This window comes from Chelonoidis abingdonii, chromosome 1 (genome assembly GCF_003597395.2).
Source record: "Chelonoidis abingdonii isolate Lonesome George chromosome 1, CheloAbing_2.0, whole genome shotgun sequence".
NCBI classification, from domain to species: Eukaryota; Metazoa; Chordata; order Testudines; family Testudinidae; genus Chelonoidis; species Chelonoidis abingdonii.
Genome location: NC_133769.1, coordinates 32,138,400 through 32,162,772, shown reverse-complemented (window position 1 = coordinate 32,162,772; position 24,373 = coordinate 32,138,400). Strand labels below are relative to the sequence as shown.

The 24,373-nt window shown below is 40.2% G+C and overlaps 1 protein-coding gene and 1 long non-coding RNA gene across 2 annotated transcripts in view; one reads left to right on the top strand and one right to left on the bottom strand.

Annotated features, from left to right (window-relative positions):
* Positions 1-24,373, bottom strand: part of CPNE8 (copine 8) — a 246,775-nt gene that overhangs the window by 106,581 nt on the left and 115,821 nt on the right. The window contains 2 exon segments of the mRNA XM_075064967.1: positions 9,313-9,374; positions 17,135-17,188. Coding sequence (XP_074921068.1) covers positions 9,313-9,374; positions 17,135-17,188 — 116 coding nt within the window.
* The window catches only part of LOC142046736 (uncharacterized), a 471,037-nt gene that overhangs the window by 365,558 nt on the left and 81,106 nt on the right, over positions 1-24,373 (top strand). The gene's annotated exons all lie outside the window — the stretch shown is intronic.

Genomic DNA, 24,373 nt, shown 5'->3' with positions numbered 1-24,373 from the left:
ACGACATTTACCCAGAACCCCCCGCGACAATTAAGATTCAACCCTGAATTCCAAGGGACGGGGGAGACTGCGGGAACTATGGGATAGCTACGGAAGTGCTACCCACAATGCAACGCTTCAGAAATCGATGTTAGCCTCGGAGCATGGACGCACAACGCCGAATTACTGTGCCTAGTGTGGCCGCATGAAATAGAAATTATAATATCAGTTTTATAAAACCGATTTTAGCAAATTCGATTTTATCTCATAGCGTAGACGTGGCCGAAGTCAAAACTATGACATCTGATAAATGCAGAAGACAAGCATTCCAAGTACAGCACTGGTAAATTTGTTTGAATCCATGCCTTTCCTTAGGCACAGCAGGCCTTTATAGTTCAGGAATGAATCATTCTTATAACCCTATAACAACGTGGGTGAAACCCACCCATCTATTCAATTATGAAAAACAACAACATTTTTTAAATAAGTACAGTTAGGGCAACTAAGCAGATGCATAACTCTGGCATTATATAACTTTTGAGTGCTTCACTCTGCAACCTTAATAGTGCTCTTTATCATAGTTTTATAGTACATAATTTCCCAAGTTTTAAAAAAAGCAAATTGAAAAATAGAATTCTAGCATGCGGCATCATACTGACACCCAGATGTTCCATAAACAGGATTTGAACCTTTAGAGCCACTTGAGATAAGAGAGTATCTTATAGAAATAGCAGGTTGCTGTCCTCTATGTGGATTGAAGGGGACGAGAGACATTTTGCTAGTGGGTTTCACAGATGTTTGCTGACAGCAGAGGAATGGTGAGACTCAGGAACCTTGGGTTCCACTCCAGGCTCTGGAGGGGAGGGTGCTCTAGTAGCCATAGACTCTTGCGCCTATTCCCTCCCAAGCGTGACCCATTCTGCCATGACCCTCCAACCTCTCCCTGTTTGAGTCCTCTCTCTTCTCCACCCCGGCTCCTTGTCCCAGTTCCATTCTCCCTGCCTCTACAGTCCTAGTTTCCACTCAGACTTCTTATCCCAGTCTCCTTGCCCAGTCAGTCCTAGCTCCCCCTCTGGGTTTGCTAGCCAAGTCCCAAAGTATTCATCACACCCAGTCTAAGTGGTCTATATGCAGACATAAGGAGCAGCAAGCTGGAGTGTGAATCTACGGTGCACCAGCCTGTCACACACTAAGTGGCCATGTGGACACTGCTGCTGCACAGTAAAAGTTATATAGTACCCTTTGACTTTACTGCTGTTTGACACAGTTCCCTCCTCATCTCAAGTCTCTCCCTCTAACACACACCACTGGCTCCAGGTTCTAGTTTCCTTACCTTGGCAATTCAGTCTCCCACACCAACCCCCAGCCTTTTGCCCAGTCTCTTTATCCAGACAGTCACATTTCTATCTCTGTACCTCAGCCTTTTATCAGATCTATCTTCCCTTTCCAAAGCTTATTCCTCTCTACACTGGTTCCTATCTTCAGGCTCCTTGACCATCCAGTCTCAGTCTCCTACCCCTTCCTTATATATCATCATCATCGTCATAAGTCCTTCCCTTGTTAACTGGCTCCCATTCCCCCACATTGTTTTCCTCACCATCTCCTAATCTTGTCTCTCCGGCTCCTAGTCCTGGTCAACATGCCCAATCAGTTACTGCCTCCCCTACTCCTTCCATCTCTCAGTCCCAATCTCCTTACTCAACAAAGCCCATTTCATCTCCATCCCTCCAGCTCAGGCCTCTGATCCCGCAGTTCCTAGTCTCAGTCTCCTTGCCCAACCAGTCCAGCCTCCCCTGAAGAATGCCACAATCTATGTAACATACCACAGCTGAAAAGTCAACCTGTCATGTGTCTTTAATTTCAGAGGTATGTGCTCTGACTCCAATATTTTGCTCCATGACACTGTCACATGCATTATATTGAGCTATGTAATTTGTGATGGCAAGAGTCAATTAAATTGCAGGAGATGGACATAAATATTTTATTTCATATGTACATACTAGGACTTCCAATTAATTGCAGTTAACTCACATGATTAACTCAAAACAAATTAATCGTGATTAATTAGTTTTAACCGCATTGTCAAACAATAGAATACCAATTGAAATGTATTAAATATTTTTTGATGTTTTTCTACATTCTCAAATATATTGATTTCAATTACAACACAGAATACAAAGTGTACAGTAACTTTATATTTTCATTACAAGTATTTGCACTATAAAAATAATACACAGAAGAAAGTTTTTTTAATTCACCTCATTCAATACCGTAAAGTAACCTCTTGACTATGAAAGTGCAATTTAAAAATGTAGTGTGTTTTTTTTTGTTACATAACTACACTCAAAAACAAAACAAACCAATGTTAAACTTTAGAGCCTGCAAGTCCACTCAGTCCTACTACTTTACATTTATGGGAGATAATCCTGCCGGCTTTGTTTTAAGAACACTTTCACTGCTGATCTGAAAAAACATAAAGAAGATACCAATGTAAGATTTCTAAAGATAGCTACAGCACTTGACCCAAGGTTTAAGAATCTGAAGTGCCTTCAAAATCTGAGACGGATGAGGTGTGGAGCATGCTTTCAGAAGTCTTAGAAGAGCAACACACTGATGTGGAAACTACAGAATCTAAACCATCAAAAAAGAAAATCAATCTTCTGCTGGTGGCATCTGTCTCAGATTATGAAAGTGAACATGCATTGGTCTGCACTGCTTTGGATCGTTATTGAACACAATCTATCATCAGCATGGACGCATATCCTCTAGAATCGTGACTGAAGTATGAAGGGATGTATGAATCTTTAATGCATCTGGAACGTAAATATCTTGCGACCCCGGCTACAACAGTGCCATGTGAACATCTGTTCTCACTTTCAGGTGACATTGTAAGCGTGAAGCAGGCAGCATTATCTCCTGCAAATGAAAACATACTTGTTTGTCTGAGTCACTGATTAAACAAGAAATAGGACCAAGTGGACTTCTAGGCCTTAAAGTTTTACATTATTTTGTTTTTTAATTCAGCTTTTTTTTAATATAATTCTACATTTGTAAGTTCAACTTTCATGATAAATAACTTGTATTGCAGTACTTGTATGAAGTGAATTATTTTTTTTTGCTTTTTATAGCACAAACATTTGTAATAAAAATAAATATAAAGTGAGCACTATACACTGTGTTCTGTGTTGTAATTGAAATCAATATATTTGAAAATGTAAAATTCAAAAATATTTTTAAAATGGTATTCTATTATTAAGAGTGCGATTAATCATGCAATAATCATGATTAATATTTTTAATTGCTTGACAGCCCTACTACATTCACACACAACATGAAATAGCTGTACTCAGAGGTTTCAGCTAGGACTGTTTGTTCTTTCATATATTGTTTGCAATATTAACCTCAGTCTTCTGATCTAAATTATGTATTGTAAAGAAATGTCTAAGAAACATGTTTTTGATTGGAGTGGACAGGAGAGAGCAAGGAGATACATGATTTATTATAGGCAGGATTGCATATATTCAAGAACACTACAATTTTACTACTTTTAAAGCGATCTGTGTATGAGAATAATTTTTTTAATATATAAAAAGATCGTCATGCTTTATAGAAAGTTTGAAATGATACTATTTCAGCTAATTGCTCACCCTTGAAAGCAAAATTTCCAACATTATGTTTAAAGCCTTACTGTAAACTGAAACGTTGAGATTGCAAACAAATAACCTAAGATTTTGCAATTCTGTAATAATTATATACACACACAACTGAAATTCTCATATGACAATTACCCATGTTCAATATTTGGAACTTTATAAAGATTTTAATGCTTCACAGATTCTGATTTTTTTTCCTTTTGAAACAAATGTATTTGTTTGCTTGTTTCCCCCCAACTCCCTTGATTTTAACATAATAATTATATGTATTATAACTGGCTAATAGAATCTTAGAATTTAGAAGAAGGAAGGACCTATTAGAATATCCAGTCAACCTCTTTGTTGGTGCAGGATTGTTTCCTTCAGCCTGTGCACTTTATGCTTTGTCCTGTCTCGTCACAGAAGTCCCATGTAATAGGACTTCCATCACTTCTCTTTGGAGACTCCTATATAGTTGAATACAATATCACCATCAGGAAGATTTTCCAGATGTGAACTCTATATTTTCTCTCTCTCAGTTTTATCTCATTTTCCCAGTTATACCTCATGGTTCCAGGGGCACACCAGAATTATGTGGCTAAAATTTCATAATTAAGTGGCTGTTGCACACAAGCCCTTGTCCCCTCACTTTACGTACATCATCCAATACAATGTGATTAGTACAGTGAATAGAGAGGGCTTTTAGCATCTAAATAAAGTGTGGGTGTCCATCTGTAGTATTGGGAAGGAAAGCATCTCTTTCTATCCTCCCCCACTTTTGACAGAGCCAAATATGACTTTACATTTTGTGGTGGGAAGGGGACTGAATTCCTCATGCCAGCAAATTTCAACAGAAAGCAGTTGCTCTACTGTACCCCCCATTCCAATAAATACTACTAATCTAAAGAGGGAGCACACTGATTTTTCTATAAATAATCAACTGTGAAATAGGTAACAGGGTCCATATTTAACACATCATCATTAGGCTTCAAGGTTAACATCCAATAAGATGAACATGGTTGTTCACAACAATAATTTATATTTGTCTTCACATTTTTATAGATATCTTTACAGCCATAAGCCTGAGAGACTTCAACACAAAAGGACCCTTTGGGCCTTCTAACTCCTGGGGCCATCTGGCTGCTGTTTTTTTCCCTGCATAGACTGGAGTAGTCTAAGGGCTGTTCTATTTCATGCCAATTGCCAACAGCCCCCGGGGCATTCCTGTAGCCAGAGATTACTGGGGTGCTGGGGTACCTCAATCACACCTCAATCCCCTGGCTACTCTGCCTGAATTAAAAATATACAGTGTTGTTGTAGCCACGTTGGTCCCAGGACTTTGAAACACAAGGTGGATGAGGTAATATCTTTTATTGGACCAACTTCTGTTGGTGAGAGAGACAAGATTTTGAGCTTATACAGCACTTCATCAGGTCTGCACTTCAAATGCTATTTACAACTTCTGAAACTTTTCTGATAAGAATGTGTATTGCTAATTACTGAATGGAAAGAAAAGTTAAATTTGAAATGAGATGTTAATTTCTAGTATACTATACCTATTTAAATGTGGGAACCACTGTGTGATGTAGTAGCTGATTTAATATCAATACTTGATAGCAGTACATAAATCAAGTTAAGCAGATATGTCACTTCAGATACAAGACAGAGATCCCTTACACCCAAGTACGTTGAAAATGCAACACTAAGTATAACTCAGAATTAAAATCACAAGCCATTGGAGGAATAGTATCTCATCCAAACATCTTTACAAAGACAATATTGATGATACCTAGAATGGCATATCCAGTCAGACTTTTTAAAAAAAGCAGAGCTCAAAACATAATTTAATGAAACCAGGAACTTAATACTGTAGTCCTCATTTGTTATAGTTAAGAGCTGCCAAGTATTTCATTAATTTTAGTTCTAACCACCTGCAATCAATTATCATAAAAATTTTCAACATGCGGCATTGCATAGATGTTTGTTTCTAAAAAGGCCAATACTGCATTTGTGCAGAATCACCTTCTTCTTTCCTCCTTGGTCAGCTAAAGGAAACAACATGAAATGGAAAAACCACAATTTGGAGACATATTACAGATAGGGGCAAAGTGACTGATGAGGAAAAAATGCCTACTGGAGTAAAGATTAAATGCAATGAAACTGTGTTGGGTAAGGGAAGAAAGAGATAGCGAAGAAAGTAATTCTGATTCCTGATCCTCAGACAACATGTTGCATGTCATATCTGAAAAGAATAATATGGTACACATTTTTAAAAAAAGTTCTTTTTCTCAAAATCCTGTCTGTTTTTACTGGCACGAATTTATAAGTGATAGTATAAAATCACTAACAAATGAAAAATATTTTGAATACAAATTTAAATTACACATATTGTTGTTGATACTTTTAGATAGGTAGAACATCCTACTAAATTGTACTCTGTTCTGTTTATAGTATAATGTGGAAAAAGAAAACGATAAATGAAAGTTACTAATGTCAAGGACTGTTTGAACAAGTGATTTTTTATTTCAGTTTACAGAAAAATATGTAAGATATTGATAATGGTAACTAAGAATCACTTGTATTCACAGTTTGCATTTTATGATGTGCCGGACACTTTTAATATATATGTGTAATATATTAAATGAATGGTTTTTACTCATTCTTTTTGTTACACAAGATTTTTTTTTAAATGAATTCTGGGATAATTCTAAAAAATGCAAGTCTTACCACATAACAGAGAAAAAGGATGTTTAAATGCAATTTGTCTTGATCCCAGTATCAGTGACTCCAGTAAAGAAAGATACTAAATCCATTCAAAAGTGATGTTGGTCAACATTCTCCTCCTAACAACGATCAGTGTGAATTCCTGGACCCAGTGAAGTCAGTGGGAGAGTTTTCCAAATTATTTCTATAGGTCCAGGATTTCACTCCAGGTGTCCTTTAAAAAAAAAAAATCTATACCTATGTCTATAGAACAGCTGCCTTTAATACCATTGACTACAAGCCCTAAGTAACATGTCTGAGGAAAGCAGAAGTTGACAGAGAGGTTGCAACAAGTTGGAGTGGGATTTCCTGCCATCTCTTTATCTAACAAGAGCTCTGTGGAGATGGAGCCCCAGTTTCTCCTGTTTGTTGAAGCCATGCCAATCAGCACTCTGGGAGAAGGGCCAGCTTTCATTGCACTGTTATTAAACTTGTGGAGTGGGGTCTCCACATAGACAGCACCCACTTTTATATTTCTGCCTCTTCTGACTTTCCCAGGGTATTGGCAACAGGTTACACAGTGTCTAGTAAGACAGGACATAGATTAAGGACAGGCAATTGAAATTCCATCCAAACAAGACAGATTATGCCTTAAACCTAAAAGATTGAGGGAAGCAACAAAATGAGACAGTGAGAATTGGTTCTAATGTTGGGAGTGAGGGGAGGGAGGAGAAGGAATGTTCTGTAGTATCTTAAATTGCTCTTAACGCTCAATTGTTGTTACGTGCATCTCATTATTTACTTGCCCTTTTTAATGTTGACTTCGCCGTGGTTATCCATGCCTTTATCACTGTCATAGGACTCTGAACTTTAGGGCACAGATGTGGGGACCAGCATGAGAATCCGTAAGCTGAATTACCAGCTTAGATCTGGTTTTGCTGCCACTATCCAATATTTGAGTAATTTGGGAAACTCTGTCTCTCCCCACCCCAAAAATGTTTCCCTCCCAAGTGTTATAACCCTTCCCTCAGTAGCCTTGAGAGACTCCTTCATCAATTCCCTGGTGAACACTGATCCAAACCCTTGGATCTTAAAACAAGGAGGAATTACTCATCCTCTCCTCTTTTCCTTTCCCCCACCAATTCCTGGTGAGTCCCGATCCAACCCCCTTGGATCTTAACTAAGGAAAAAATCAATCAGGTTCTTAAAAATAAGACTTTTCTTTAAAGAAAGAGAGGCGAAAGAAAAACCTCTGAGAGATTAGCATACAAGCTACTCTCACAGACAATAGATTCAAAACACAGAGGATGTTCTCCTGGGCAAAACCTTAGATACACAAAAGAAATCCCAATTTGATACCTCTAATTGCACAAGACAAGTTACAAAAGAAAATAAATATAAACCCATTTATAACTTTTCTAATACTCACTACTCTAAGAGGCTGATTCCTTGATCTTTTCCACTCCAGCCAAAACTGAAATTAAAACTGAGACAAAGGGAACTTCCCTCCTTCCTTTTGAGACATCCTGTCCCCCCACTGGTTCTTCTGGTCAGGTGTCAGCTAGGCTAGGTGAACTTCTTAACCCTTTACAGGTAAAGAGACATTAACCCTTAACTATCTGTTTATGAGTCACCTTGACACCAGACCACTACAATGCATTTTACATAGGACTACACTTTCTCCATTCTCAAATTAGTTAATAAACAAGCTACTTCAATGGTCTAATTCTGGGATACCTAAAAGATTGCCTCGAACTCCAGGCTGAGGACCATGATCAACAATTCTACTCTTCAGGCACAATGGAACTCATGTGCGTCTGAGATAGCCCATTCTGAGGACCAGCCCCGAGGCTGTAGAATGAACTTCCACAGAAACAGGTTCAGAGACGGGCTACTAGGAATGGAAAACCTGCCTTATGAAAGGAGACTCAAAGAGCTTGGCTTGTTTAGCCTGGCCAAAAGAAGGCTCCGGGGGGATATGCTTGCTCTATATAAATATATCAGGGGGATTAACGTTAGGGAGGGAGAGGAATTATTTAAGTTTAGTACTAATGTAGGCACGAGGACGAATGGGTACAAACTGGATATTAGGAAGTTTAGACTTGAAATTAGACGAAGGTTTCTAACCATTAGGGGAGTGAAGTTCTGGAACGGCCTTCCGAGGGAAGTAGTGGGGGCAAAAGACTTATCTGGCTTTAAGACTAAGCTTGATAAGTATATGGAGGGGATGTTATGATGGGATAGTTTAATTTGGGCAATTGATTTTGGATTATCGGCAGATAAGTCTGCTCAATGGTCTGTGAGGGGATGTTGGATGGGATGGGAACTGAGTTACTGCAGAGAATTCTTTCTTGGGTGCTGGCTGGTGAGTCTTGCCCACATGCTCAGGGTTTAGCTGATCGCCATATTTGGGGTCGGGAAGGAATTTTCCTCCAGGGCGGATTGGCAGAGGCCCTGGAGGTTTTTCGCCTTCCTCTGCAGCGTGGGGCATGGGTCGCTTGCTGGTGGATTCTCTGCAGCTTGAGGTCTTCAAACCACAATTTTGAGGACTTCAATAACTCAGTCATGTGTTAGGGGTTGTTATAAAAGTGGAGGTGTAGTGTTCTGTGGCCTGCTTTGTGCAGGACGTCAGACTAGATGATCATATTGGTCCCTTCTGACCTACGAGTCTATGAGTCTATGAGAAACTATGAACCATCATGAACCTTACCACCTTCTACTCCAAGTGGAAGGTACACTTATTCAGCATGGACTTCGTGAATACAAACAGATACAATCACATTTAAACAACAAAACCAAAGCCTACCAAAACAAAACATAACTTTCTTATGTAGTTAGTTATTCCTTTTATCAATAAGGACGTTTACTCCCTAAAATGAAAAAAGTAATGAAATTCTTATGGATATTTAGGACTATCACTTAGCAAGAATGTAAACAGATTATTAGTGAATTATAATGAAAAGAGAGAAAAACTAGATAGTTTGCAGGGATCACTTACCCGCCTTTAATATAGTCAAGGAATGAAACTTCTGTTTCAATTAGGAAGGAAAGCAATGTTACCTGAAAGCAAGTAAAACAGAATCAGGCAAGAATGGTCATTCCTTAAATCAAATACAAGTAGAAAATTAATGTACAATATTTTCAAGGCTTTTATTTATTATATCATTTCCTACAATATTAGGGAAGAAAGAGGATAAGCAATTCATAAATCCCTTTTGAAAGGCATGGGACAAGCCTGGAAATCTAAGAAGAGTTTTGAACGACTTTGTATTATTTTAGACTAAGCGAAGGATGCAGGGAGGTGAAAGTAATATTTCTTTGAAATTTTCTGCATGTGGGGTAGAAAACAAGTGTGGTGGGAGTCACTGCATGCTATAGAGTAATGTTAGATGCTAAGACTAGTTGATCCTTTATATGAGCACTTCAACTTCATTTGAAGAGCTACATTAAATTATCTATATATGTTGCATGTCACCTCTAGTACTTCAGTGAATGACAATGGCCTAAACTCAAGCAAAAGAGATATAGCATTCAGCCCCATTAGATATTGCATTACATCCACAGAAGCAGAAAGTTCAGTTTAGCTCTGTTTCATTTTATCTATAACATAACATGAAACTTCCTCAAAACATCTGACCCTTGGTGATCTGTGAAGATGAAGGTGGGGAAATTATCACGATAAAGTCCTATCAGTCTTTTGAAAGTGATTTTTTTTTTAAAGGCAATGTGCAAATTTCAATTTATACTTCCATTGAACATTATCATTTTTACAGCCGTCCTGTCAATAACTAAATCATGTTGCGCCATTACCAGTCAATTTAAGTACTATTGTGAGTGATAAATTGTTTGTGCACAAAAGGTTTGTGACCAGACTTACTACTTCCCTTGTATAAAGCAATTACAAATTTCCCACTTATTTTTCATGATACTTATAAGCATCACTATTTTAGGTGTTGTTTAAAGCTGTTCCTGTTCTCATAAGCACTTGTGTTTAAAATGTGATTTTACCTCCCATATTAAAAATGGCCACCAAGTGTTGGTGTACACTAGGTAAGATGGGTACTGTTTTCCCATAGCCTTTACAAATGGCTGTGAGGCAGCCTGTAGTGAATAAATCCACCTCTTCTTAGTGCTTCTGGGGATTTGGGAGAAGGAAAACTTGGAGAGGGAAGGAAACAAACTGTGGAGAGGCCACAGATTGAGTGCAAAACGGAAAATGTGAGTTGGAAGAGGATTGTGATAGAAACAGAAGGAGAGAGCATGGAGGACAGGGGGCTGAAGGGGCAAGGGAGCAACACAGAGGCAGATGATTAGGATGGGATTGGCAGAGAGAAGCCAGAGGGAGGGAGTCAGACAAGGAAGAAAATTACTACTGTTATTTTAATGGCAACCAAAAGCACGCTAGGTCCCTACCCGTACAGGGAAAATACAAAACCCTGTCTCAAAAATTACATTTTTTAACTTCAAACAGAGAGTAACAAGACAGCCTCATCTGATGCACAATCATGTTTGCATGCAGAAAAATACATTGGTGCACTTTTCAAATATGATTGCATGCACGCACGCACATGTCAAAATACCTAACATGCACAAAAGAAGACCATGTTCTGAAAGTCAGGATGATAACATACACATATAAAATAACTATATTTTTTCTTTTAGAGACTGTTCCCTAACAAAACTTCATTATCAGATTCTGAATATTTCTGTTTTTAGTATAGATTTAATGAAAGAGTATTACTCACCTTGTGCAGTAACTAAGGTTCTTTGAGATGTGCGTCCCTATGAGTTCTCCACTTTAGGTGTTGAGCACCCTGCACTTGTAATCAGAGATTTTTGGTAGCAGTGCCTGGTCTTGCGCTACCTCCGGTGGATAACTGGCAATGTGCAATACCCCTCCCCTCTCCCATTCCTTCTCTATTGCAGAGCATAGAGTGAAACTCCAAAGTGGAGGGGAGAAGGGAGGGTAGTGGAGCACTCACAGGGACACACATCTCAAAGAACCTCAGTTACTGCACAAGGTGAATAACCCTCTCTTCTTCAAAAAATGTCCCTGTGGGTGCTCCACTTTAGGGGACTTCAGAGCAGTGCCCTCCAAGGGAAAGGAGAGGCTTCGTAACTGAAGTCATGGCAGAGAATAATACAATGAGTCTGAATAATGCATCAGATGTTGCATGCTGTGTAAATGTATGGGCTGAGGCCCAGATCGCAGTTCTACATATGTCCGTGATGGGAACGTTGTTCAGAAAAGCTATCGAAGTCAACATTGACCTGGTGGAATGTGCATGAATTCCCTTTGGGGGTTGCAGGTTCTGTTGCTGGTAACACAGTCTGATGCATTCTGAAATCCACTTGGAGAGCCTCTGTTTGGAAATGGTGTCGTCTTTTGATCATTCCATGATTGAAACAAATAATTTTGAGGATCTGCAGAATTTCCTTGTTCTATCTATATTAAAAGCCAGGGCCCTGCAAACATCCAAAGTGTGGCACGTGGATTCTTGTCTATCCTTATGTGGCTTAGGATAGAATGTTGATAAGCAGATGTGCTGGTTGAGATGGAACGAAGAGGCGACTGTTAGGTAAAAACTTGGGATGTGGTCTGAGAGTGATTTTATCTTCGGAAAAATACTCTGTAGGGTGGGTCAGTCATGAGGTCTCCTAGTTCCCTCATCTGTCTTGCAGATGTAATGGCCACTAGAAAGGCCACCTTCATTGACAGGTGGAGAAGTGAGCAAGTGGCTAATGGTTCGAACAGGTGTCTGGTGATGCCCTGGAGAACTAAGTTGAGGTCCCAAGGTGGAGTGGGAGTGAGGATTTCGGGGTTAATGTTGAGGCCTTTCGGAAAACATTTGGTGGTATCGTGACAGATTTTTGTTATTAATTTGCCTGAGGCATTAGGTGATTAGGGTGAGGCCGCAGGATTGTTAGAGCAGGAGATGAAGGAGCACCCCAAGGATTTACGTTTTAAAGGTTTATTAATAAAATAACAGTGGTGAGTGTTGGGGGCTTTTTACATTACTTAGAGGAAGGAAAAAAGCATTAGTGTCCATCCCCTAACCCTCTTTTATACTACACATGCACAACCCATGGCTGGCCAAACCTGGGTGTAACGTAAGAAGACGGGTAAGGCTGGACAAAAGTTCTGTTTTGTACACAGGCTGTTTAGGGTTTGCTGTTGATTTTTTATTTTTTTTTACTTTTGGGAGGGCTTTAAGCTTTGAAGGTTTTTTTGGGGGGGTGGGAGGGGGGTTGTTTAGGGACCTTTGTTTTTTGTGCTTTTTGTACCAGTTTAAACCAGCTTTTTGCGTTTTGTGGGTTTTTTTTTTAGCTTTTTTAAAAACACACCAGCTTTAGGGACACGACACAAAATTGCTGGTTCTTTTTTTTTTTTTTTTGCTGGCTTTTATTGGTTTACGAGTTTTGCAATTTTTGCAATTTTGCCCAGCTGGACCCCCACCTTTTTTTTTTACAGTTGCTGGGGTGGGTAAGATGCAGAAGTGGCTGATGCAGGTTTTTTGGGGCATTGAGTTTGTCTGAGTGCCATGATCGTGACTGGAGCCCATGTCTTATCTTTGGACTGAGCTGAGAGCTGAACTGTTGAGTTAACCCATGTTTTTTTTTTTTTTTTGGCCTTTTGCAACCTGCAAAGGAATTTTTTACTTTACACTTACACCTTTAATCCTTTTTGAAATGCCTTGAAATGCTTCCAACAGCATTAGCAACAGACAATGCTGATTTGCCTCCCAGGGGACCCCCTGAGGGAGGAGGCCATTCGGTTATGACAGTAGTGTGCACAAAAATTGATGTGCCATCAGTCTTATGGTGGAAAGTTGCTATGGCTGAGAGATGTACTCTGATTGAGCTAATAGAGAATTCTGATCTCCTAAATTCAACCAGGTAATCCAGAATCAAAGGTAAGGGTGCAGATACCGATCTTGTCTGCATCATGTGACACCAAGAATCAAAACGTCTCCATTTGTTTAAATGTGTGTGATGGTAGTAGGTCTGTGACTATATAATAAAATGTTCTGTACTTCTTTGGAGCATGTCATTTCAGGTCCCTGGAGCCATGGAGCAACCGTGCTTTGAGGCGGAGTGTCTCCAAGTTCAGGAGCAGGATTCGTCCTGATTCTTGGGACAGGAGACGAGGAAGGAGTGGAAAGGGTGAGAAGACTGCACACTGACATTTTGAGAATGTAGGGGAACCACGTTTGATGAGGCCATTTGGGGGGGTATCAGTATTACTGTAGTTTTGTCCTCTTTGATCTTGTGAAGCATGTGTGTTATTAGGGCAATGTAGAGGAAGGCATATAAGAGGGGAGTGTCCCAATTGATTAGAAAAGTGTCCCCAAGGAGTGAAGGTCCATTCTGTTCCTGGAGCAAAACAGTGGGCATTTGGTATTGTGCTCTGTTGTGAAGAGGTCTACTGTGGGGAATCTCCACTTCTTGAATTTGTTGCGGAGAAACACTTGTGGTCCTGAGAGAAGTTCCTGCTGAGTGCATCTGCCGTAGTGTTTTGATATCTGGGTAGGGAGGTTGTTACAATGTGGACGTTGTGCAGAATGCACCAGTGCCAGTCACATGGCCTCTGCACACAGGGAGTGAGAGTGTGCAACCCCTTGTCTGTTTACATAGAACATGCATGCTAAATTGTCCGTGAGAATTTGTATGGTCTTGTTTTTCTGATCATGGGTAGGAAGTTTGCACGTACATTGTGAACGGCTCTTAGTTCTAGTAGATTTATGTGAATTCGGGCTTCTGTTGGGGACCAATGGCCCTGAGCAGAGCGTGAGTTCAGATGTTCTCCCCAGCCTATGAGGGATGCATCCATTGTAATAATAAATGTGGGAGGGTGGCAGGGGGGTGGAAGGGGCTGGGTGAAAGACACTCCTAGGCATACATTATGTGGTTGTGTCCACCAGGATAGCGAGTCTTTTACTTTGCTTTACACCATGAGGCATTTGTTTATACTGTTCCTTCATGGGGAATAAGTTGTTCAGAGCCAAACTTGTACAGTTTGCATCTGTAACCCCACGTGTTGCAGGAACATATTTCCTGTTGGACCTTTTCTAGGTTGGAACGATTGTTGCAGGGGCCTGCCAGATGTGTTTGATAAGTTCCATGATTGCATCATTCATGGGTAAAGTGATTTTAGATGATACTGATGTTTGCAGGATGTCAACAAGCTTATGTCATGTCTCCTGCACTTCCCACAGTGAGATGTCAAGGGAATCTGCAATTCTCTTATAGAGATCCTAGAAACATATAAAGTCATTTCCCACATTGGGAGGAGGGTGCATGATGGTGTCGTCCGGGAATGAAGAAAGAAAATGGGTTGTTGCTTTGACCTGCTGGTCAGAGATTTCTTCCTGTTCTCCCATCATCTGTTCAGGGTGCTCAGATGGTCCTGGTACTGCTGTGTACCCTCTCATTGTATGTTAGGAGATTTGAGGTGGTGAGGGGGATCAGCCATCCAGGGGGTCCAATACTGCCACTGTGGAGTGAAGGGAATAGGTACCATCCATGGGTGCCCATACCACTGCTGTTCTTTGGCCCCTGTATAGTACTCTTGTGTGGTGGGGCCGGTTTGATCATTTTGCAGGTGGGGGAAGAGGGATGTGAGTGAGGGATGTCTCTTCCTCGTCCTCATCATTGCTCAAAAATGGATGAGCAGAAGTCGGTGTAGTGGTGGGACGGCTCAGTACCGAGAGTGCTGTTGTCATCTTGGTGCTGAGAATGGGAGAGTCAGGTGTTGAGGACACCCTGAGGTCTCTGGGAAGTAAGAATTGTTGTGGTGTCGACAACCTTGGTGCCATTGATGTAGTAAGAGTGGTTACCGGCTGCTGTGGAGCTGTTGTCTCTATGGGTGCAATTGTCAATTGCGCAATGCTGACAGGAGGTGGCAGCATACACCGCAGTTGTTTTCATGTGCCGAGTGTCGGGATGGCTCTGCTGGTGCCAAGGCATGGGGTTTGTGTTTTCTCTGGGTGCCTGCACTGGTGCTAGCTCTCTTGGAGTCTTTAGCTCTTGCGGCATCCATGGTACCAGAGGCTCCCGCTATCTTGGCTGTGGAGCCTGTCGGTACCAACAAGGTCTCTCGGTTTGGGGAACGCTATTTCTTGGTCAGTTCCTGAGCCGGTGAGGACAGTATACGCTTCTTAGCCACCTTTTTATCTTGGTGGTCTGTCATGTGAGTCACAGACAAAGAAGAGCTCGTCAGAGGCTGCAGTTGGTGAACTGTGTCTCGGGGGCGTGTGTGTTTGTGGTTCAGATGCTGGCCGGAGAGACTTCTCCATGAACAGCAGTTTAAGCTGCAAGTCTCTGACTTTCCTGGTCTGAGTTCTCAGTTTGACAATGAGGGCACTTTTGAGGCACATGTCCGACACTGGGATTGATAGCCTACAGGTGAGGCAGTGTTTAAAGCCTGGAGAACCGGTCATGTCCCTGAGGGGAGAACCAGGAGTAATGGTTCAACAAAAACCTATTTCTACTCAGGAAACAAAGAATTTTTTTTTTAAATAACGGGGATAAGGAAACGAAAGGAGTTAACTATTTATAACAAAACTAGAACTAACTGGGGTATGCTATGCTAACTAAGCTCTAGGAGCTGCTGAATGCTCAACTCATAGCCAAGGGCGGTAGAGAAGGAACTGAGGGGGAGTTAGTCACACAGCACCAGTTAACAACCTGAGGCAGCACGAGACATGGACTGTGCATATGCAACTCAACCAGGCACTGCTACCACAAATCTCTGATTACAAGCGCAGGGGCACTCAACACCTAAAGTGGAGCACTCATAGGGACATCATGCCAATATACTGATGCAGTATTCTACTACTTTGTTCTAACATATTAAAATCTACCACTGGCAATATATTAACGTGAAAGAAAATCACTAACTCCTTCAATAAGATCTTACCATCAAATTACCATACAAATAAATTTTCTTCTATTCTGGATCTTTTCCCACAAGTTTGTGGAAAAGACAATGGCACTTGCCCAATTTTTTAACAGAAAAATATATACAGGAATAATCATTTTCCACCTAAATGCTGCAATCCTGCATATGGAAGTCCACTGACTTTAGTCAGACTGCTCACATGAGTAAAATTAAGCATATATGTTTTTGCAGAACCAGTCCACATCCACATTTAGTCTGAATTTCTGAAATACAAATTCTTGTTTTAGATTTATTCTTGTCTTCTATTAAATTATGTTTTGATTCTCCTGGATGCCAGAATATTAAAATCAGCATTGCAGTTATTACAGTGGATCAAACTAACATAACTGAGAATAAAAAGGCTCTTGCATTTTTACCAAATACTTCATATTATTACTGGTTGTTAGTACCTCAATGATTAAAAAACATTAGCACTCTTGCAAATTACAGTCACAGCATTTCTTAAATCTAATTCTGCCAAAAATTAAGAGACTAAAGATTAAATACTTTCATAAAACACTAAGGACACAATCTATCATCCCTTATTTGTTTATGTCTCTGTACACTATCTGAATAACTAAGAAAAACATGTTTATGCATTCTAAAAGTCAACATGTATTCCAGATAAAAATCAACACTGCCTCCAGCAATTCTAAACTCACAAGGAACCCAAAATTACATTTTGGATAAAGCTTTCACGAGACACTCATTTAATCAGAGAAAAGAGGGGAATGTAGAAAAACTGAGTTATAGTAAGACTTTGAAGAATGCAAGAGTAAAGTATTTTCTCTAACACTGTCAAATTAGTTTGAAGACACTTTATTTCAAGAAGTCAAACAGAAAAGGAAAGCATCAGTTAATATAAAAAGTAACTACTTACTGTTCCAGAATTAATATATTTTTTCTTTTTTCCTTTTTTCTTTGGATTTATTACCTAGAAGGGCAGATAAAACTATTACAGATGCATCATTCATTATGCAGTTGACATAGTGAAAATACTTAGGATCCTCTTAAGGTACGAAGTAGTATTCTTTAGGTGTGTGACACATTAATAGTTACACTTATGAACTGATATTCAGGAAGTCTTATCAGATACTTCACAATGACTCACAACAGGTCACTTGCAAGTAGTAAGAGAAGACTACACTGTTGCTGTTGAACAGAGCCAGAAGAGTTTGCAGATACTGTATCAAGATTTTTGACAAAAAAAAGAAAAAAAACCTTGCATTGTTTTGTGAATTTTTACTTCTATTTCTTGGCCAACTCTAGTACCCAGCATAGTAATACAGTTTCAGTTTACCTTTTACATAAAAGGGACTTGCAAAGTCCCAATTTCCCACTTGTAGAAGCAATTTGCTTCTGCAAAACGATGCAATTGTAATTCATGCTCCTTCAATGAATTGTACATGCAAATCTTAGTATTTTCAAGTTTACCTAATTATGAATGCCGAAGGACAGACATGATGCTACTAAAACTTGGTGCCCACAGTGATTTGTACTCACAGAAAATGTGGGCATGAACTGTTTGCCTAAACAGGTAAGTTAGCCTTTAGACCAGCTGAAAATTTACAGGGTTACTCCCTCGTTGCTACGGTAAGAACATGAAGGCATCCTAGAAGTATTTTTTAAGAATATATTTTTCAGGCTTGAGCACCGTGATTTACAGTTTTGCAAAATCTTTTGAAATTTCACAATTTTCATAACAGAAAAATAGATCTATTGATTGAAACTTGAGAACTTCAGATATATTAAAAAATGCTCTGTAACCAAGTAATACATGCAGTAATAGCCTTACTTCCAGAGTTCTTTTGATCTCACTCTGTCAGCTCACTCGGAAGAACTACTGGTCATTTTTTAGATGAATCTAGTGTTCAAGTAAGTGACAGCTTAATAGTAGTGGTAGAACCAGTCACAGTAAAAATGAGGAAGTATGTATACTATTCTACACACTTCTAAAAATGACAGTCAATTGAAGGACTATTAATGAGTCAAACTGTTGTCCTTATGGATGTGAGCAAATGCCCAACAGGGACTTGCAACCTTTAAAGAATGGGTAAACTGGTTTGGTTAAAATAAGAATTAACACAAAATTATCACCCATGCATTAAAATAAACCAAGCAAATTTGTTTGTTTGAAGAAAAATGTCAGGATTTGGCATAGTCTTTTCCTTGGTTTTATATAACAGAACCACCAAACTAGATCACAATGCAGTCACAATATTTGTATAATGTGGTATAATGCATAGGCATATGCTGCAGTTATAGTCTGACATGTAGAAAACCAGAAGCAAATACCATTTTTTTTTTTCTGTGGGGGCTCCAGGACTGGAGCCCCCACGGAGTCAGTGCCTAAGCCTAGGGAGCCACAGAGAAGCAGCATTCATGAAGGAAAGCAAGCAGCAATGCCAGCCATTCTGTGTATCCAGGTCAGCTGCCCCACATGGGTACAGGAGGAAGTGCAGGGCTTAGGGGAGAAGGGGGCACAGGAGGGCTTAGGGGAGAAGGGAAGTACAGGGGTTAGGTGGTGCAGAAGGTGGTTGAGAAGAAAGGGGCACAATCAAAGGATTACAGGAGAAGGGGCACAAGAATGGTATGGGGAGAAGGGCTATTCATTATTGTTGTTGTGTATTTTACAAATATTTTCAGACATACGTCTCAAATTAGATGCCTGAAATCACACATTATTTTATCATTGACTATCGTCTCTCAGCTTCCCTGCACTGTGTCCATCAACCCCCTCTGTCTGCCTGGGGTGTCTCCTTCCCAAATATTTGATTCTGAAACCTGCAATGAGGCCTTACTCATGCACTTAATCCCACTGAACTCATGAAGGATGCAGGATCTGTTCCCAGCTCCTGCTGTAGCTCAACAGCTCAGAGATTGGAACATCACTATATATATCTGTATTGATTTGTCTGTAAACATTTTAACGTTTTGTTGCTGTCAGGAAGAATAAAGAACGATTCTATGTTCTACCATACAGTTTTTGTATCCTGAAGTAAAATCACCTATGCCAGACTCCAGCTGGCTATATATAGCACATGTTGTAAGAGATAAAGCATGTTTTCTTGCCAATTCTGAGACAGACACTGTAGATGTATAACGTTGTTAAAGCCCAAATATATGGGTTTGTACAGGAGGAATTTGCCTACAAATCACTTCCTAATAAAAATAATTTCTTCAGAATAAGCAGTGGAATCAACTTTTGTAATACTGACTAGCCTAATCAAATTATCATTTTTCTAAAGACTGTTTATTAGCAGACAATGTATGTCCAAGTCCAAAATGTACACCCCTTATGCTGTAGTTTTTGCACTTTATATATTTTTATTATTGCTTTTTATTTTTTTAGCTAGCACAGAAGTTGTTAAGTGGTTGTTAAATTCTATACTTATAATAGTATATATACACACTATGGTATACTGGAGAAGCAAACACTGTGTGTTCTGTATTCTTTTTGACTGGCTACTGTGCATATGTTTAAGACTTAATCTCTTGCAACTCCAATTCAACAGCTATGGATAGTGAAAATTCCTGTAGTAGATGATGCAGTGTCCATCCTTTATTGGAATGTGTGAAAGACTGTATTTATATGTTTTTAGATTACTTACCTCCTACTTTTTTTAAAAAATTACACACAAAAAAACAAAACAGGTCAAGCAAGTCTTTATCTTGTTTGTTTGAAAATATTAACTCTGCAATAACAGACCAGCAAGAAGGAAAGCAAATCTATAAATGATCCTTTCTCACGGCATTCTATTAAACTAGCCGGACAGAGTAGATAACAGACAAACTCAAGGAAGCAGAATCTTTTACAATGTACAGAAAGATCTGTTGTTCTATATAGCGTTTTGAAGTTGAATTTTTCCCCCCCAATCATGTGATGTGACACTATGACAAATTTCTTGTAATTTAGCGGTTCTCTGTTTTCTTGCCTTCAGAACTTGATGCCCTGAGAGCAGTGGCTGCTGGCCAGGCACCGAGCTTTGAAGGCGGTGCTGCCACCAGCAGCAGCATAAAGTAAAGTGGTAATACATATACCATTCCACCCTTACTTCTCAGCTGCTGCTGCCAGTGGCAATGCCTTCAGAGCTCAGGCAACAGCTGCCGCTCTACGGCCACCCAGCCAGTGCTTAATTTTTGTTGGGGCTGAGCTCTGGAACCTCTTTCATTAAAAATTAAGCACTGAGGAGAGGCAGCGGGGTTCTGGGGTGGTGGGGAGCCCATGGGAGCCAAGGGTTGGGGAGTCCATGGGGGGTGCCACACCAACAGGGGCGCCAAAATACAAGTTTGTCCAGAGTGCTATTTTCCCTAAGGCTGACCCTGCTAGCATCTCAGCTTGCCAGGGATGCAGAAGGGTACTTCCTCCTCCTCCTCCTCATTACTTGTTCAGCAGTGGGAGCACTGAGAGCATAGGAGAAGTTTCTTGCTCTCAGTTCCCGTGACTGGTACCAGAGCAGCTCCTAGCTGCTGGAGGAGCAAGTGCAAGGAAAGTCATGCCCAGTGCCTATAGCCTTAGAACAGTGCATGCTCAATCACTCTGTGAGGATGGCACTTATGCAAAAATTGTCCAGCACACAGAAGCAGCATGATGGTGAAGCATGCGCAGTACATGAGGAATATTTAGCAAACTAAACCATCAAACTTTTACAAGTTTTACTAAGCATCTGTGAACTGGGATTTTCAGAGGTTCAGAACTTAGCCAAAGTTGGATGGCTTCTCATGGGGATGCCAATAGGCACATCCCCGGCATTAGGGTGATCCATCCTGCTGCCAAATTTCAATCACTTTTCCAAATCTAGAGTGTCTCAATTAAATGGGTGCAAGAATTTTGTTAATAGGAACAAAACAATATATTTTTCACTCACCTCATTCTGAGAAATGGCTAAACCATTTTTGCAGAATATTTTCCAAATAAATTCAACATGAAGCAGACACCCAGTATGAATAATTTCAGCCCAAAGTTAAAGTTTGGCAAAGTTGTGAACAACTGAAAAGAGAGTGTTGTAATGGAAAGTAGCCCCTATAATAAAAATCTTGCCAGCCATATAAAAAACCCACCACCAACCAAAAAACATTTCCCCTTTGAATGTCTGCTCAAAGTCATCTGTATAGCTACATCAGTTTCACTACAAACACACTGAGCAAGATGGGAGCACATCTTCAAACACTGGAAGTGGAAGCAAAGACATTTTATCAATGATTATCATCAACTAATCTCCCAGACAACTATGAAAGAGGAATCCATATGGTTTACTGCCAAGTTTTACTATATACTACCCACAGATGTTTTGTGAATGACAAGGAATTAAAATATTCATATTTGAAATCATGGTAGAGCTATTAAAATGTATATTGCATAAAACCAAATGTCCTATTATATTATTTTTGCAATATAGGACCGCTGCGATATAAAAGACAAGGGAATGCATGCTGGTTAAAATTTTATTCATTTTCCCCCCTCAAATCTCAGATATGCTTGCAATTAAAACACAGTTTGCTTAACTATTGAGAGCCGCTAACCCTGACTGTCCTAGAAAACTAGATGAACTCTTGGCTGTGGTTTAAAATGAAGAATGAAGACCACTGACAGAACAAGGAGCAATGGTCTCAAGTTGCAGTGGGGGAGGTTTAGGTTGGACATTAGGAAACACTATTTCACTAGGAGGGTGGTGTGGAAGTAGAGAAATAACTGACAGGGATTTGTAGGGGATCTTAATGCATGACAGTCTCTGTTAGCCAGAGTTAGGCTGTAACCCTAATAACACAAGATTTGTAGAAGCAAGGATTGTGTGAGGTGAGTGGAAAAGAACTGTGTGAGAAGTTATTTTTCGATCTTGTGTAGATAATACAATATGTAGACTGGTGTCTCTTAAGTGAGAAAAACAAGATATCAGGATGACCTATGTATAAACAATGCAGCTATTGCTTATTACTGTCTGTAACAAAAATATAAATGCTTGCTGTACTTGTTTACCTGTTGAGAGACCTGTCTAGGAAGGGGAGACCCTATGTCCTAGTGCACTCTCTCCCTGTTCTAGCTGCTAAACAGAATAAAGTGTCTGACTCTGCTGCACCCAAACAAAAAGCGAGAACTGAGTTTTTCTCCGACAGTGGTGAAGCACTTGAATGGGTTACCTAGGGAGGTAGTGGAATCTCCATCCTCAGACGTTTTTAAGGCCTAGCTTAACAAAGCCCTGGCTGAGATGATTTAGTTGCTGTTGGTCCTGCTTTGAGCAGGGACTGGATTAGATGACCTCCTGAGGTCTCTTCCAACCCTGATATTCTATGATTCTAAGGGGAAAAAAATCCACTGAGGTAGGGACAGACTACTACTACCCCTAAATCCACAATATGGGGGCCCATTCACGCTCTCAAAGTTCTCTTTTCAGCTAGTAGGTACAAAATAGTGAAAAGAGAACCCAGCTCCACAATTTTTATCTTGCTGGGTTCATCATTGTGGTGCCGCAGTGTATCTGTTTGGCAAGGTGTTGGTTATAATTGCTAAGTAGTTACCATTAAAAGTAGACTATTTAAAGAATCAGGTAAAGATTATTCTCCCCTTCATAGAGTATACGGGCTATAAAGTTTCTTTAAATAGCCAAGAGAATTCTCCTGGCACAGGAAAAAGATAGGAGTTGTGCCAGACCCAGAAGAATCATAGAATATCTGGGTTGGAAGGGACCGCAAGAGGTCATCTAGTCCAACCCCCTGCTCAAAGCAGGACCAATCGCCAGACAGATTTTTGCCCCAGATCACTAAATGGCCCCCTTAAGGATTGAACTTACAACCCTGGGTTTAGCAGCTCAGTGGTTTGAGAATTGGCCTATCCCCCCAGAGGATATCTCCATACTGCTACAAAGATTCTGCCTTTTATCATAGCTCAATGGAGGCTATGGTAAATTAGAGTTAATTAATTAGAGTTAAGGGGCTGCTCTGGCCAAAATCTGAGCAACACAAACGTAGCTTAAAAGCTACCCTTACTCCATCCTCATGGACTTTATTTTAAGGGACATTTAGGGAAACACCATTTCTTTACCTGATTCTTTAAATAGTCTACTCACCTAACAGTGAATCTGGCTTAGTCAGGAAGGGCAGGTGAGAGCTACAAGAGACCAGGGGACTAGAGGAAGTCCCTGAAGAAAGACAGTAACAGTCAGTCAGGAGACTGGAAGAGGTCTCTGGGGAATACTGCACAGGCCCTCCCTAGGAAAATGAAATAATTTGCTATGAGACTGTATATGTTTGGGACCTGGGAGAAGCTGAAGGCAGGAAAGGAGCAAAAGGGGTTTCCTGGTTGGTGTCCTCAAGCCCGAGAGCCTGGGCTGAAGGCAAAAAGAGTAGCAGAGGGAGCTGCCTGTTAGCTCTAACCTGGATAACCAGAACCAAGGGCCAGAGAAGACTAAAGGCAGGGGAGCAATGGAGGAGCTTAAGAACATAAGAATGGCAATATCTGATCAGACCAATGGTCCATCTAACTCAGTTTTCTGTCTTCCGACAGTGGCTAGTGCCAGATGCTTCAGAGGGAGTTAACAGAACGGGGAAATGCATTGAGTGATCCATCTCATCATCCAACCTGAGCTTCTAGCAGTCACAGATTTAGGGACACAGAGCAGGCAGTTGTACTCCTGATCATCTTGACTACTAGCTACTGATGGACCTATACTGCATGAACTCATCTAATTATTTTTTTGAACTCCAGTTACGTTTTTGACCTTCACAACATGCCCTAGCAACAAGTTAAACAGGCTGATTGTGCATTGTGTAAAGAAATACTTCCTTTTGTTTGTTTTAAACATACTGCCTATTAATTTCACTACATCTCCCCTGGTTCTTGTGTTATGTGAAAGGGTAAATAACACTTCCCTATTCACTCACTTTCTCCACATCATTCATGATTTTATAGACCTCTACCATAATCCCCCTTTAGTCATCTCTTTTCTAAACTGAACAGTCCCAGTCTTTTTAATCTTTCCTCATATAGAAGCTGTTCTATGCCCCTAATAATTTTTGTTGTCCTTCTCTGTCCTTTTCCAATTCTAATATGTTTTTTGAGATGGGGTGACCATAACTGCATGAAATATGCCAGGTGTGCGTGTACCATGGATTTATGTAGTGG